Source organism: Cupressus sempervirens, chromosome 9, assembly GCF_028749045.1.
Source record: "Cupressus sempervirens isolate cs-2001-9-10 chromosome 9, ASM2874904v1, whole genome shotgun sequence".
Taxonomy (NCBI): domain Eukaryota; kingdom Viridiplantae; phylum Streptophyta; class Pinopsida; order Cupressales; family Cupressaceae; genus Cupressus; species Cupressus sempervirens.
The window spans coordinates 787,038,226-787,055,525 of NC_143126.1; the positions used below are offsets into that span (position 1 = coordinate 787,038,226).

At 33.1% G+C, this 17,300-nt stretch overlaps 1 protein-coding gene across 4 annotated transcripts in view; it reads left to right on the forward strand.

Annotated features, from left to right (window-relative positions):
• The window catches only part of LOC149541077 (S-adenosyl-L-methionine-dependent methyltransferases superfamily protein), a 363,739-nt gene that overhangs the window by 43,967 nt on the left and 302,472 nt on the right, over positions 1-17,300 (forward strand). For all 4 annotated transcript variants that reach the window (XR_016356470.1, XM_089802069.1, XM_089802068.1 and 1 more), the window contains exon 3: positions 16,771-16,838. Coding sequence is in view for 3 of the 4 variants with exons in the window: in XM_089802069.1 (XP_089658195.1) it covers positions 16,771-16,838 (68 nt within the window). In the remaining variant the exon portion in view is untranslated. The remainder of the gene's footprint in view (positions 1-16,770; positions 16,839-17,300) is intronic.

Consider the following 17,300-nt stretch of genomic DNA (forward strand, 5'->3'; position numbering starts at 1 on the left):
AGGGAAATACAATATATTTAAATGGGATGAAGTTGAAGTAATAACGTTAAATGTTGTCCCACTGCCCACAAATGCACAATTTCATCCAACGAGCAATTGTAGAAGAGAAGCACGAAACTAGGGATGCCGTCAAGAGTTTCTATGACTTGTCGAATGTCAAAAGTGATGCCTGGCACAAACATGGTGGAGTTTGCGTAGCTGGAAGACGATTTCACCCAATACTCAATATTTTCAAGCCGAAAAGATGTGATTAAGAAAATTGATAGAAACTGCCTTTGATATCATTGGTAATTGAATTAGTTTCGTTGTGGATAAATTGAGATGTGACTTAGAATGATCTCCATATGAGTTGATGGTAAAATTTTGGATGCTTGATAATACAAACAAATTTGTCCCTACCCAGATATCACGACAAAGCAGAAACCGATGGGCTTCATTCATATTTTGACAAATATATTCTGATAAGAAAAACAAATGAGAATAATAAAAGGAAGATGATTTGATAAAGATGCCCAATTGAAGTTTTTAAAGGAATACGATTAGTGTCTAAAATTAAGAAAAGAAATATTTCATTTTACAAGAGAGATGACTTTTGGTTGAAAAGTCACATCTTTCTAGGTATCAGGATATAAATAAATGAAGATTATTTCATTGGAAACATCATTGTAATATCAGAGCGTCCATTCATATATTGAGAAGAAGCATTTTTATATTTATGTATTTTTGTAAGGAGGAATAAGGCTTCAATATGACTTTATAATGAAATTTCATTATTTTATTATTATAAAATTATTTTATTATAATAATAAAATAAAAATGTTCTTTGTTCATCATTAGTGGCATGGAGATTTAAACTACAGGCCAATTGTCCTTCGTAATTATATTTTAGAATTTTGCATATGATTTTGATATCAGATAAGTGGACTTGGTCAGTTAGCATTTTAGATTTGATCATCATACGTGTTGTGAAATATTAAATTGTTTCCGTAACTCTGTCTAGTTTGTCTCCTTCTTAGCAGATTTAAAATTCAATCTAGACTAATTTAAGATTGCATTATAATTGGTCTGTCGCATCTAGATTATTGAAATTGTTGGCAGTATAAGTGCATTGAACATTATGAAGTTGTACGTGAAAGTTCCCTGAAGTTGACTCTATTGCCCAGATTAACAAAGCATTGGTCTTTTGTTATTAAAGTTAGAAAATCTATATATATTCCTTCTGAAAACATCAAATTCATTATTAACAAAATTTATACAAAACATTCAACTATTAACTAGCATCCAGTTTCATTCTGATTGAGTTCAAGGACCTTGCCAGCCAAGGAACTCGCAAAGTTTAAATTTGCTATAGAAAACCCTTGTATTGAGTAGTTAATGTTCAAGGTGAAGGTCTACCCGCTTGGGTGTCGCGGAGCTCGAAGTGCAGGGGAATCTAAGCGATTTCTGTTCGTTGGCCAAAATTTGATTGAGAGATCCTACCGGAGAAGTGGTAGGCTCTTGGATTTCCAATCTGTAGTTTTGGGAACCAACACTCTCTTCATTCAAAAAGGATAATGTTTGCTAAAATACTTTAAAATTCACTACTATTCATCATTCTGTCTTACATGGTGAATTATTGTAATCTATTTGAAAATACTACATGGTGATTGACACTCCTCACTTAGAATAGATTTGATTTCAATTTGTTAGGTAGACTTTTCTTTAAGTAATCTAGTTGAGTAAATCAGTTGGATAAAAGTGATTGTGAATGCACACTTTCTTGATTTGAATATTATGATCATGTGAAATGGAAATATGGTTGTTCATTTTAAATCATGTGAAGATATGTTAGTTTCTTGTTACAATTTTTAACAGAAACTGAATATTTATTATTTTAAAGAAGTTGGAAAAGCTAGTTTCTTATTTGAAATGGTGGTTAGCTATTATGATGATTATAAAAATGAATTTTGATTATAGTTACATTGATTTATATTAAGGAATATGTTATTATCGTGAAAATTTTTCTTGGTTGCAAAACACAACCAAGGCGGTAGAGTATTGCCAAAATGAGAGCTAGGGTTTGTGCACCAAACGTCCACTGAAAGGCCATCAAGTATGGATTCTAACCATCTTGGCTACGGATTTAACGACTAGGCAAGCAAGAGTATATCTTGGACGACTGTGAGGTAACCAATCAGTTCATAACACTCATCAATTAAAGAAAAACATTAAGCACTTAATAAGTTGTTACCTTTTTATTTGAGATAATTGTGGAGCCTCCTGTTATACTTCATATATTGACACCATGATATCATGATAGCTATACTTGCACATACATGTATATAAATGTGTGCAAATCAATTTAATGATACAAAAGAAATAAATGATTAAATTTTCACATATTTATGTATGTGTACGTAGAAATAGAGGTGGCATAGATACCACATATATTTTAAAAATCATTTGGAGGGAGAACCTTTACAATTATCATTATTATTGTTCCCAGTTGATTTGAGCGATTGCCTATATTTGCATCGGGCTTTTATTTTTCAAATGCTCTTTTCAAATATTTCAATTGGTGGAGTTTATTTGTTTTTAAATCGATGGAAATGTAATTCTTTTTGGAACTAATGCTTGACTATGTGTCTACCACCTTGGCCCTTCTTGTAACCAACCATGCATTTGTGGGCTGTTTTATAAATCTTCTCACCATAACTTTGCAAGCATTCTTCTTCTAGTTTTTAGCTTTGCAATTTCATTCCTTTCTTGCGGCAATAATCATAAGCCAAAGACTGTGACCATTGCTGTTAGCATTGTGTGAGAGCCCCATGGCTTTTAGGAGCCAAGCATTGTGGTACCAGACTTGCCAAGTCTTCAACATCCACTTTTGCATATTTCCATTTCCATCTACCAGATGAGGATAGCAATCTATACCCGCACAAGGCAACACACCTCTTTCTAGTAGGTTATGCATTACATTATTCCTTTATTTATGTTACAACAAAAGAACCAAACGATGACATCATAGATGTGAACTTCATATGTTGTCAATGCATTACTGCAAGTAATCTGCTATGCATATGTTACTTACAAATTTGTGTATGATATGATGTTTCAAAGCACCAAAGTACTTACTGTGCATATTGATAAAATATGTTGACTTATATAGAGGTGTTGGCAATATGCTTCTGAGATAAGTACAACATTTGATGCCATGATAAAATTTCTGTACAATGATATGGATTGAGAAATGCAAATTGATATGAGAATTGAACTTTACTCAAGGGATCTCCTAGGAAGCGCCCATATGGACCGGAATGGTCAAGATAAAGGGTGGGAGGAGACATCCCTGTAGTGGCAAAAACAATATGAAATCAATAATGTACTTATATCTAACAACATTAAATAACTAAGTCAGCTCATGGTTGTCCAATATATAACTCTTGTTGTTAAGTCGAGTAGTGGGTGATTAGGCAAATTAGTAGTCCACTAAAATCCTTAGCCAAAGTAGGTTAGTGCCATGTTTGTTACTGCGATCACTAGAGGTCAGAGTGCTAGGTGGAAGAGGGTAGGTTGATGGAGGATATCCACATCCTCGTCTGCTGTCTAGTCAAAACTCTTAACATTGAGATGCTTAGGTGGTCGGACTGTGGTGCCCCAAGCATAACCTTGAGGTAGGGAGAGCCTTTCTTAGATGAGATTGTGTGGGGAAAAATAAAGGTCTTTGGTTGGGAGGTTAAGCCCATGGCAATGCTTCTCCTCTCCACCAATTGTCGAGGCTTGCTCAACACCGTAAGCGTTAGCTACTTCATATTTGGTATTTGATTCTTTTGTATTTTTTCATTTATCATTTGACATATTATTATGTAATCACAATACTTAAGTTTGTTCTTTCCTTATGTTATCACTTGAAAGATTTAATTAGGAATGGAAAATAAATAGATATGAAAGTTATAACTGTATTTCATGTGAATTAGATCAGTTTGTTATTGATCTCTTTAAATATGAATTGCAATATCTGAATAAGTTTGTTAATTCCTCTTTCATATGAAGTAGCTGTTATAATTGTCACTTTGTCATTCTGTTATGAATAGAGCTGTATCTTGAATTATATTTTCTAAAAGGCTATAGGAAAATAGCATGTAATTTATCTTGAATCATAGTTTTAAAAAAATAGCATGTTACATTATTGATTTTCATATTGTTTTTTCCAGTGCAAGGATTTTCTCTCCTCCCACCCTTTTTCTTGACCATTCTGGTCCTTATGGATGTTTCCTAGGAGATCCCTTGAGTAAAGTTCAGTTCTGGTATCAATTTTCATTTCTAAATCCATATCATTGTACATAAATTTTATTATGGCATCAAATACTGTACTTATCTCAGAGCCATATTGCCAACACCTCTGTCTAAGTCAGCATATTTTATCAATATGCACAGTAAGTACTTCGGTGCTTTGAAACATCATATCATACATAAATTTGTAACATATGCATAGCAGATTACTTGTAGTAATACATTGATAACATATGAAGTTCGCATCTATGATATCATCATTTGATTCTTCTACTATAGCATAAATAAAGGAATAATGTAATGCTTAACCCGCTAGAAAGAGGTGCGCTACCTTGTGTGGATATATATTTCTATCCTTGTCTAGTAGATGGAAATGTAAATCTGCAAAAGTGGATGCTAAGAAAGACTTGGCAAGTCTAGTACCACAACGCTTGGCTCCTAAAAGATATGGAGCTCTCACACAATGCTAACTGTAGTGCTCGCAGTGTTTGGCTTATGATTATTTTTGCAAGAAAGGAATGAAATAGAAGAGCTAAAAATTGGAAGAAGAATGCTTGCAAAGTTATGGCGAGAAGATATATAAAACAACCCGCAAATGAAATATCCCGGTCAGGTTATTGCTTCTTTTTTTATAAAACACCTAAAATCTTAAAGCTTTCAAAGGGGTAGACATTTCGTCAAACAGTTATCAATCAAGCTTGATATTGTTGAAATAACCCGCTCTATTAATGTCTTTTAATTCACAATTCAGAAATGAGGTACTTCGCTTATCACATTGACATAAAATTTCATTACATGAAATATCCAAATGACCAAGTCGAATTTGATAGCAGTATCAGGAAAATAATACAAATGCTATGGTATTAGCAGATGTGAACAATCGAAATCCAATCAAGAATATATGCATTAATGGAACCTGGATTCTTCTCACTGCTGTCTTACCAGCGATTGCTATGGCCAACGTTTCTTGACTGCCGTTGCTGGTCTTGCGCGATCAATCCAAGACCTGTGCCGATACTGTTACCACCTGATGCGGGGGTGGGTTATTATGATGACCATCGAGCCGGAAATGAATATTGGTTTGCGACTGAACTGCCGTCCCTTAACCACGCAACGCTACTATGGAGGAAGTCCTTATCCTTTGCGAACTAGAGTCTGCGGAATTAGATTCCCTTGGTCCATCTGCTAGTTGATAGCGTTCCGCTATAGAACAGTGGGTAAAATCGAAAATGAGGCCTAAAACAGCTGCCGACTAATACAAATGTAACCCTAGCTCCTCCTGCCGGTCCTTTTGAAATGGCACTCTAAGCCGCAAGATAATTTGTTGTTCTCAAATGCCCAGATTCGCCAACCCTCAAGACTCTAAAACGTCACCTTTTTAGTCATTCGAAATTGCAAATAATTTCAACATAAAATGGCAGAAAACCATTTCCAATGTGCAACCCTTTGGAGGATATCTCACCACCTCAGTTATGCAGATCCAAAGGAGTTTTCGTTCCCAAAGACCTAATGGGAATTTGCAGACCACTGGCTACAAATTGCTCCAATTGTAATAGAAATCGAATCCACACAATCGCCTGTCCAAATGGGAGCCTTATGTCCTCTATTTATTCACTTCGCTGAGAAGTTTCTGGAAGTTTTCCGGAATCTTCTTTTATGATGTACTTCAATTATTAAACTTTATAAAATTAAATAAATAACTTTATAAAGTTAGAGTACAACCTTAATTTAATATTAGAACGAGTAGGCCCCACTTAATTATTATTCTTCGAGAGCAAAATTGTAATCATCGGAAGACAAAAATGACCCTCTTCCCATGATCATTTGCCTACGAGAGTCGATGATAGGCAAATCCCCTGTTAAAGTTATGTCGCTAAAAAGGGGACATGACAGCAAATGCATGCTCGGTTACAAGAAGGGCCTAGGTGGTGGACACATAGTCAAGCATTGGTTCCAAAAAGAATTAAATTTCCATCGATTTAAAAATAAATAAACTCCATCGTTTGAAATATTTGAAAAGAGCATTTGAAAAATAAAAATGCGATGGAAAGATAGGCAATCGCTCAAATAAACTGGTAACAATAATAATGATAATTATAAAGGTTCTCCCTCCAAATGATTTTTTAAATATATGGGCATCATGGTATCTATGCCACCTCTATTTGTACATACACATATACATACATGTGCATAAATTTAAATGTTTATTTCTTTTGTATCATTATATTGATTTACGAGCACACACACACACACACACATAGACATGTATGTGCAAGTATAAGTGTCATGCCCAAAATCTAGGGGCAAAACACACAATTTTTTTTTTTTGGTTAACAATTAAACTATGTTAAGTTTGATGAGTTTGATTCATAGTTAAGGTATAAGTTCTCTACATAATATCTTAAGTTTACAAATCATGAGGGGGAATGAATCGTTAAATTTACACCATTGTTGTAAAATCGATAAAGACATTGTTTCGTAATTACATAATTTTTATTTTTTTGTATTATATATACATTTAAAATTATTGAATAACAATTATAATGGGTACGAGTCTAATTAAATAGAACCTTTCTTAATCAAGTACCAACTTTAAGGAATATCACAACTAGACACATATACCTAGTTATACTTAATTTTCAAATTGATTCAATCAAAAATCAAAAATTAACTACACACTTAAAACTAATAAATCATAACTAAACTAAAACTAACTATACTTACTAAAACTAAGTACTTTTAAAATTTAAGATTTATTTTAAAACAACATTAGCATCAATAATATATCTAAGATTGAATAAAACAAATCAAACTAAATTTCATTAACAAGACTTTACTAACTTAGATTAACACTACTAATTATATTATAACATTTAAAGTAAAACTTTCAAACAATTATCAATTAACTAACATTAATTTCTACTAACTCAATTTGAACAAATCTAATACTAATTTAAATTACAACTAAATCTAAACCATCTTAAATTTAAAATTTCCATAATACTAAGCTAAACTAACAACCTATACCCAATACTAAACTTACTAACTTAACATAATATACTAACATTATTAACAACTAACCTTTAAACAAAACTAAAAAAAACAAAACATACTAACCTAAAAACATAACTAACATTTTAACTTAAATCTAACACTAACTAATTTTAATATAACATAACTATATAAAACATAAACTAATTACACAATTTAAATATGATATTAACCTAACAATCTAATCTACTAACCAATCACTAACGTACTATCCATAATACAAAACAAATAAAATAAAAACAAACTACACTACAAACCTAGAACTTCTATCCTAAAACCTACCCCTTCTACCTTCTACGCAGGCCCAAAGACCTGATCACACAAGTGGCCCCCTCCTCCCCTGCGCACTTCCCTATGTCCAGTGCGCTGCCCGATGTCTGCGGTGCGCAGACTCTCCTTGCCCCCTTCAGACCTGCGTGACCTTCACTCCAAGGCAGCGCTTGGGGAGAGAAAGGGATTAAGGAGGGTCCCATATTTTGCTTCAAATTTTTTTTTTTCTTAGTTATTAAACTTCTTACCTCCCTCCCCCCCCATTATGGAAATGACAGCAGTACTACATCTGCCATGCCTAGCCCTTAATGGGAAAGTGGAGAAAATGGTAAGAGGTGGGGGAGGTATAACTTTAGTGGGTAAGTTTGAATATGTTTGATTAATAAAACATATAGGTATGATGACCTAGACAAGTACCTTGCCTTCTCAAGAAGAATGGATTTAATGCTAAAGTTTTCTTGGTAAGTGATGTCAATAGGATATTCATTTAAATGTGTTTAATTTCAAAAGTATATAACTTATATTCTTTTTTTTAAGGGATTTAATAATGATTATGGTTGAAATTCAAAAGAATAACTTAGAGAATATTCTCTGTCACTTGGGGAATTAAAATTTCCTCTCATACATTTTCCTGAGAGCTTTTTTAATCCTGAAGATGCACATTTTGGTTTTTTGAAGCCATTTTTGTCTAAGTGTGGGCATGCTTCTCATTGCTATATACATATTTATATAAGGAGTGATTTTTAATCCAATGACAACATTGATTCCATTAACAAGCATGCTAGTCCAAGGAAGTGCACAAGGTTATATTTTCTCTTTCTCTCCTATAATTTATGTTTCATCTATTCATCATACATCAAGGTGTATGTTCCCTTTTTTTTAAATTCAAAGAAATACATAATCTCTTGATCAAATTGGTTTTGTTCACAATGAAACTTAACAATGAAAGTGATAACTTTGTGATCACAATGTAGGATTTTGTTTACCTTTAATACTTACACATCAATTTGGAAACTTCAACATAACAAATTGCCTTCCATTAACATAATTGAAAACTTGGAAATTCATAATTCAAAGACATTATCTATCATTCTATTTTCTCACATACATATGCCAAAATTTCAAGTCACATGAGCAAAACAAGGAGGATCTCATAATCTTTTTCTTTCTCTATTATTCATTCTGGTTCAAGGCTCCATCGGGAAAGAACCAGTAAGGAAACCCGATGTCTTTGCCAATACATCAAAATTCAAATACATTTTTACATATTATTACAATTCAAATGAAATCTCTTCAAAATCCTTCACAAGTACTCTCTTCCAATACCTTCAAAACTTCAAAGAAATACAAGGAGAAGACAAGAGTTGACCCGAGGAGAACATCACAACATCAAGAGCAATTTTAAGCATACACCCCAACCCGGTTTTGCACATTAGGTCCAAACATAGAACCTGACTAGGGGGGAGGTGGATTTTCCCAATAGGAGACGTCAATCACCACGCCATAACATAGCCCTTTCGAGGCTAAAACTTCAAGAACTTCCGTTATTCTACAAGGCCCTTTCGAGGCTAATACCACAAGGATTTTCATTCCTTTCCATATTCAAGAATTCACAATATCAAACAAGGCATGTGATGACAAGTAGGGGCCCATACACCCTACCCTCTTTCCCTCCTCTCACCATGAGAGGAGACTCTACACCATTGAGGTCCAACTAAGGCCCTACCCCTGTACATGGCCACTTCTTTTCTATCCAAGGGTGAGTAATGTCAAAACAATCCCCATGAAATCCCTTCAAAAACAAAACCTCAAGACAAGCATAAGAATGCATCAAGAACAAAAAAAAAAAAATCCCTCCAAATCCATCCCAACACACAAGCAAGCAAAAACAAGGACAACACAATACTTTATGCAAGATTCAAACATGAAAAACATGAAGAACAAAACCAAAAGAGTGAAGAACTCCTACCTTCACCAAAAGAGTTATGGCAAAATTGGGGTTTGAGAAGAGCTTTTTCTCTTTTCTTCCTTCAATCTTCAAACTTTCTCCAAAACTAGAGATTGGGTAACAATCCCAAAACTACTCCAAAATGCCTCTAAGTATCATCCCTTAACTCAACTAGACTTCAAGTAACTCAAGATGGAGTTTTGAGTACAGCTCAAGTAGAAGTCAATCAATTTTCGCAATCAACTAAAAATAGGGTTTTTGAGTGACCCTAAAAGTCAAACTAAAAGGCTAAGGGGGTGGAAAGTACTCCCCACCCATACCCTTACCGCTAGAGCACTTAAATTTGATGTTTTTAAGTCTTAAAGACATAATAGGAACAATTAAAAGCTAGGAGAATAGTAAGACCAATAACAACCTTCAAAGAATTACAATAGAAGGATAACACAATTTAATAAGGGGTTTTAGTTCCGTCTTTCCATTGGGTTTCCCGGTTGAATGTCTTGCACACTCATTGCACACATCAGTAGGTTCAAGAAATCACATGCACACACACACACACACACACACACACACACACATATATATATATAAAATATGCATTAAGAATTTCATGTAATTTAAAACATCCATTTTTCTACAATTCAATTGTTTATCTTATTCTATTCATTAAATTGGAAAATTCGAAGTGTTAGTTTTGCATTCATTTACTTCATCATCGCACATGTTCATAAAGTATTAAATGACGAAATCAAATATCTGAAGGTAAAGCATGACACATTATAAATAGCATAATAATGTTCAGTGCATCAAATAATATTTTTGACATATCGAGTCATGACTATCAAAAAAAGATAATAATGTATCATCGATGCTAGGATGGGTTGGGGGGCGAGGCCTCACAATAAGTATCATGATATCATGGTGTCGATATATGAAGTATAATAGGAGGCTCCACAATGATCTCAGATAAAAAGGGAACAACTTATCTTATTAAGTGCTTAATGTTTTTCTTTAGTTTATATGTGTTATGAACTGACATGTTAGCTCATGGTCGGCCAAGGTATTCTCTTGCTTGCCTGGTCGTTAAATCCTTAGCCAAGATGACTAGGATCCATACCTAATGGCCCATAAGTGAACTTTTGGTGCCCCAACCCTATCTCCCGTTTTGGCAATACTTCCCCCCCTTTGTTGTGTTTTGCAACCAATAATAATTTCCTTGATAGTAATATTTTGCTTAATATAAATCTAGGTAACTATAATAAAAAATCATTTTTATAATCATCATGACAGCTAACCACGATTTCAAATAAGCAACTAACTTATCCAACTTCTTTAAAATAATAAATATTCATTTTCTTTTAAAATTTGTAATGAACAACTAACATGTCATCTTCACATAAGTTAAAATGAACAACCATATTTCCATTTTACACGATCATAATATTCAACTGATTTACTAGCCAACTAAGTTCACATGAATTACCTAACGGCTATATGATTATTTAAATTGGGCAAATATTTGGGATGTAACATATCCTCCCCCTTGTGTTTCATTAGATGAACTTTGCAATATAAAAGAAACAAAACATTCTAATTGAATAAAACAATATAAAGTTCCTTGTTGCATTCCATCACAATTTATTCATAGTTCAAGTCCTTGAGAAAAGATGAGGAAATTTCTAGAAGATGTCATCATAATCTTACCAAGTAGCATTTTCCTTAGTATACTGGTCCCACTGGACCTTGCACTTGGTTATGTCTTGATTCCATAAGTGAAGCTTATGCACCTTGAGTATTTAGAGCGACTCTATTTCCACCACCCTTGGATCTTGTACTTGCAAGCGGTTCCAGTGAATTACATGCTCATGATGGGTGATATATTTCTTAAGTGATGATACGTGGAATACATTATGCATTCTGGCAAGGGCTGGAGGTAGGGCAATTGTGTAGGCTACCAAGCTTACGACTTCTAACGCCTCAAATGGTCCCACATATCTTGGGGCTAGTTTGGCGTTCCTCGCAAACTTGTTAGTGCTTTTCTGTGGTTTTATTTGTTATTATTTTTAGTGGTTTTATTTTATGCAAGTTTGGCTCTATGTTAATAAGGAGTTTGATGTTGTTAGAGTTTATTATAGTTAGCGTCAAAACCTATCAAATCTCCTATTGCCAAAGTGATATGTTTTAGAATTTGAAGATGAAGTAGTTCTATTGGTAATGCTGTTATTGTTACCTAGGTAGGTATATGTAATTGTTTGGCATGATTTTCACTAAAATTTGGTCTCCATTTTATAAGTTTAACAAAATATCCTTTATAAAAACAAACAGAGCATGAAAGAAGCTCATCTCTAATTCTTTTTTCTTTACATTGAATATATATTAGTCTATTGGATAAGATATACTTACTTGGTCCGCATAGTGATCTTTCAACCATCTAGGCAAATTTGGGTTCTTTGTTTCTGGCCCATTCCAAAAATGCGAAGAGCTCAAAATCTTGACATTCAAATGATCTATTTTCGCTGTGCATATTATTGATTATCAAATTTTTTTCACCATCCTTATTGTTTGCCAGGTTCGTCTTTGCTTGATCTTTTATTCCATCTATAGTTCTTTGGGCATTAGAACATCCATCTTGCTTATCCTCACATTCGGGTTCTGGCAATTTCTTACTTGGTAGATGTTTTGGTTTTTGTTTATGAGCATCATCTATTCTTTTGTGAGGTGGGACGTAAGGTTTGCCCCCTTCATTCCTTTTTATGGTTATTGGGAAAGACTTCAGTGGATTTGTCGAGCACCACTAGTTGTTTGCTATCCCTGTATTGCCTTACATATTTTTCTAGTAGAAACCCAATTTACTTTTGAAATCTGGCTTGGATGTTGTAATGCTTTTGCCACATCCTTATTCTGGGTAATCTGAACCCTTCTCTGCCCTTCAAATCTTTGTGATGGCTTATGAACTTGGGTGTTTTCCACTCCTTGTAATTGCGCTCGCATGTGGTTTTTGAGAAATATTTTTTTTGTTTTTTGATTGAATCCGTCCTAGATTTTTATCCGGCCTTTGAATACTTCTGATTTCAAGGTTTTGGTCCTTCCCTATGCCCTTTCCCTCAAATGGACCTTCCTCCAAGTTTTGTAGAATTTCATATCTATTGTAGATTGGTAGGGTTTTTGTTGCCGTATACTTTATTTTATTAAAGTATGAAGCATTATATATCGCTTGCTTTTTTAGTGGTTGTAGAGCCATTTTACTATTGGAATAATTCTGAAATTACTTTTTATTCTGCCAATGCTTCAAAAAATTGTCTCATGGAGAAAAAATCATTGCCAAATGGAAAAATATAGCTATCAAATATAGAAGAAAATTTGCTATCAAATAAAGAAGAAAATTCCCTACCGAGCTGAACAAAATTTCGCTTATTTTCTACTTAGCTTTGGGGTCGGTACCCGAGGCTCTAAACCATTATGTCTTCGTTATGTTATTATAATATATACTTCTTTCATTGCCACTCCATATTGTCTTCACACAGTTCATCCCTTTGGAATTACATGATCTATATGGGTCGGTTGATGCCCTATGTGCGAGTTCCCCATCATGTACTTTGGCTTCGCTAGTGTTTTATGTGAGTTTACTGCCCTTGTTTAAGATTGGTGGATCCCTTCATTTTTACTACCTCCGTGATCGATATGGGAATAGTATATTAACCTTTTTATTCAATGCTCTTCTTGGTACCGTTTTTTCCACCTAATATGCCCCCTTAATGATTTGGATGGAATATACTAATTGTGATGTACTAAGGTATCTACGGGTTAGATAATTTGTGGTGTTATTTGATTCCCTCCTGCCAATGATCTATTGTGTAGAGTATAGTATATTCTTTTATAAACCCGTTAGTGTTTCTATCAACTTGCTTGCAATTCAAATTCGTATCATTGACTTAGCTTGCTCTTCCCTTCTTATTATTGCTTCCGCATTATTATTTTTCCCTTATTTCAGAATGTTATTTGTCCCTTCATTGCTCTTTTTTCACATTCACGCACATTTTCATAGTGCAATATACTGTTTATTTTTATTATAATTTTTCAATTCTCATTCAAATTATTAGAATGTATTACATAAAACAAAAAATACTGCCGTTTATATCATCTAACTCATTTTCATAGAAAGGCAAAGAGATTGGTAGGTAAAAGGTCCCACTTGAGGCTGACGTAGATTCCACGTATGAAACAATGAAGAAAATGTTGTCGTCGACCAAATTGACTTGGCAGCAACGCAAAGTGAAGTTTTTCAAAATAGGGTGGTGTTTGAAAGGATGCAAACAAAGTATGTTTGGAATAGAGAATCTTAACCTTCAGTAAGGTTTCTTTCCAATTGATAAAGAAAAGGTGTACGATTTTATGTTCTCCAAACATTTGAACTTAAATAAAAAATAATTATTAACATAATATAAAAGAATAAATAATATAATTATATTATGAATGAATAATAATTTTAACTATAATTATATCTTTAATAAAAATATGTCATACAATAACAATATATTATAATACTAATGTATTAATCATAAATAACAATCATGAAATTATTTAGTAGATGTTACACAAGAAGGAATAATTTAAAAAATAAGAATGTAAATTAAATAAAATAATTAATGAAACATAATAGAATATTAATAAGTAAAATAACAATAATATATTATAATTATAAGATAATTATTAAAGTAATACCCATAAGGGTATGACCTTTGGGAGTATTAGATAATTAAAAGAAGAGAGCAATAGGGAGATGATGGACAATTAGAAATGTTTTTAATCTCTTCTGCAAAAAGACTAAAGACCCCATTTAAGTGTCATCACAAGAAGTTCTTCTGCTTGTTGTAATGACTATTTAATTCATTTGTTGTGTTTGGAATCTTCACTTGGGGTTTTCTACTTTAAGAGCTGAGGTTATGTCTTCATGGATTGTTGGATTCTTGGGCTTCAAGAATCTTGATTATGAGGTTCTAGTTCTTCTAGACGCACAGGTATTTGGAATGTTTCTAGGAGGTTAGGTGTTCTTGCAACTAGATTTATATTGTCTTAGGATATTCCATGCTAGTGACTGTTCACTTATTGCTAGCAGTTCTGTAACAAACACTTTTTCCCGGGTGTTAACTAACAACTAACATATCAAAGAAATACAGTTATTACTTCATTTTCACAGGATGACAGTTATATCAGTTACGTTCAAGTGAATGAGATTAACGGTTATAGTCAGTTAAATGGAAATTTCATAATTAACAATTGAAAACACCATCAATGAATTTACTATGGAAATTAAAATCTACATACCATGGAATTCGAAATTGAAATCAATCTAGGGATGCTTCTGCAAACACCCAGGTTAGTCCACAAATACCCACTTAGGATCAAATGACAATTACTATCAAATACCACTATATCAATTAGGGCATCTATTACCATTGAATCATTTAGGGCATCACATACCACTATATCAATTAGGGCATCTATTATCATTGGATCATTTAGGGCATCACATACCACTGTGTTAATTAGGGCATCCGTTACTATTGGATCATTTAGGACATCAAATACCACTGTATCATTTGGGTTGTCAGATACCACTATATCATTTAGGGTATTAGATACTACTATATCATTTAGAGCATCTATTATCATTGGATCATTTAGGGCATCAGAAACCACGGTATCATTTGGGGCGTCAGATACCACTGTATCATTTAAGACATCAGATATCACTGTATCATTTGAGGTGACAGATACCACTGTATCATTTAGGGCATCCTATGGAAAGATTCCTTACTGTCGTAAATACATGCACAACAATATAGAAAAGAATACAATGTTTCAATTAGAAATGGTATGCCGACCACATAACTTGATTATCTTTTGAGAAGGATGCTGGACGCTATCAACCAGTCCCTGCTCGTGAGAAATCCTAAGCACAATCTTGGAGTGAATAACAATCTCGACTTCCAACAGAGGTAAAGAGAGGGGAAAACGTGGCCAAAAGTTTAGAAAAATAAAAATCGTGAAGAAGGATACAATTCATAAAAAAAACATATATTTGGTTTCTCACAGCTTCCAAATATTTAAAGAGGTTTTCCGATAAACTTCATGGCTTCCAAGAAGTCGTAACTCATAAAGAAATGACTTGGCTTCTTGAATGCCAATATAATATGCCAAGTGTGCATTTCGGTTTTCTAGCAAGAAATTGAATAAATATGGAAAAAGATTTGAAGATTATAAATCAAGGATAACTTACAATATATTTATCTACTTGCACGTAGATGTATTTATGAGATGGCATCATATTATATATTTTATCCAAGGTCGTATCTATTATTATGTATATTTAAATACATACTTTATTTGGAAGATTATTTTATCTTCTTGTACATGTATTTAAATGTATGTATTAGATAGAATCTTGTATAAAAATAATATTATTTTATCACCTTTATTTCTATATCTATGTGCACGTACATAAATATACATTATAATGGTGTGGTGGAAAAGTCAACCAAAAGCCATTTGAGGTACACATTAATTAAGTTAAAATGATTAATATTTTAAATGTTTACTTAATAGCTCATGTGTGTCTAATGTGTGTATCCTGTTATGCAGTAGCTAGGTCCTCGACCATGGTGATTCACGATTCATACCCATTTGCCCAGTGATGGTGATGATCTTGTGCCCAATTCTTTTTTGACAATGCTTTCACCCCTTTGACGTGCTCCCTACAAGGAAATTCTCTACAATTAAATTATAGTACCATAACAAGTTAATAATCATAAATAATCATAATGGCTAACTGCCTTTCAATTCCATGAATTCATGATAAATAATCATCTAGCATGTTATCTTCATATGAAATTATAATGACTCACCATCTTACCATTTCGTAGGATTATAACAAATTTAACTGTCAATTGACTTCATGTGAACCTCAATGGCTATATGAACATTTTAAATTGGGTTGAAAATTGGGATGTAACAAGTTCTTTAAAGGATTCTAAAATGTCTTTCTGTGGTGCATGTCTTTTATATATGGTACATCTTTAAGTTTTTTGAAGTGTCTATAAGTTGTATACTAATCTCAGTATTGGTTTAATTATTATTGACCATGGAACTATGGATAAATGCAAATTGAAACTTCAACTGTTTTAGATTGTGTTGGTTGGTATCAAATAAGAAATGTTATGTTATAACAGGTATTAAAGGATGTAGATTGGCCAGAGCAGTTTCCTTTTAAGAAAGAAGACTTTGATCGTTTTGATGAGTACGTACATCGCATATTCTTCTGTACTTGTGTCATGTGGGGCTTTATGAGAGATAATTACTCAAACCCATTTGGGAGACAATCATTTTTTTAGCAATCTCTTTAAGAATATTCAAATAAAAGTTTAGAGCGTTGGATGTTCTAAGTGATTAGAGTGTTTCTCTTCAATTATTATATCATCTGTATTCTATTAAAAGGTTTATTGCTGCTTTTGGCTTGTAAAAATATGTGGATGATTTTTATTTTTAAAAAATTTCTTGATATTGTTCTATACTAGGAAGCTTCATGTAATATTTGTGGCAGTAATAAAGAGTTATTGATTGATGCTAAGATGATTATTTTGATCTCCTAATGTGATACTTCAGAAGATGAGTTGTTTTTTACAATTCAAAGTACTTGAATGTTTTAAATGCCATCAAATGAAACTAGAGCTTGGATAATTATTTAAACAAATAAATTAGC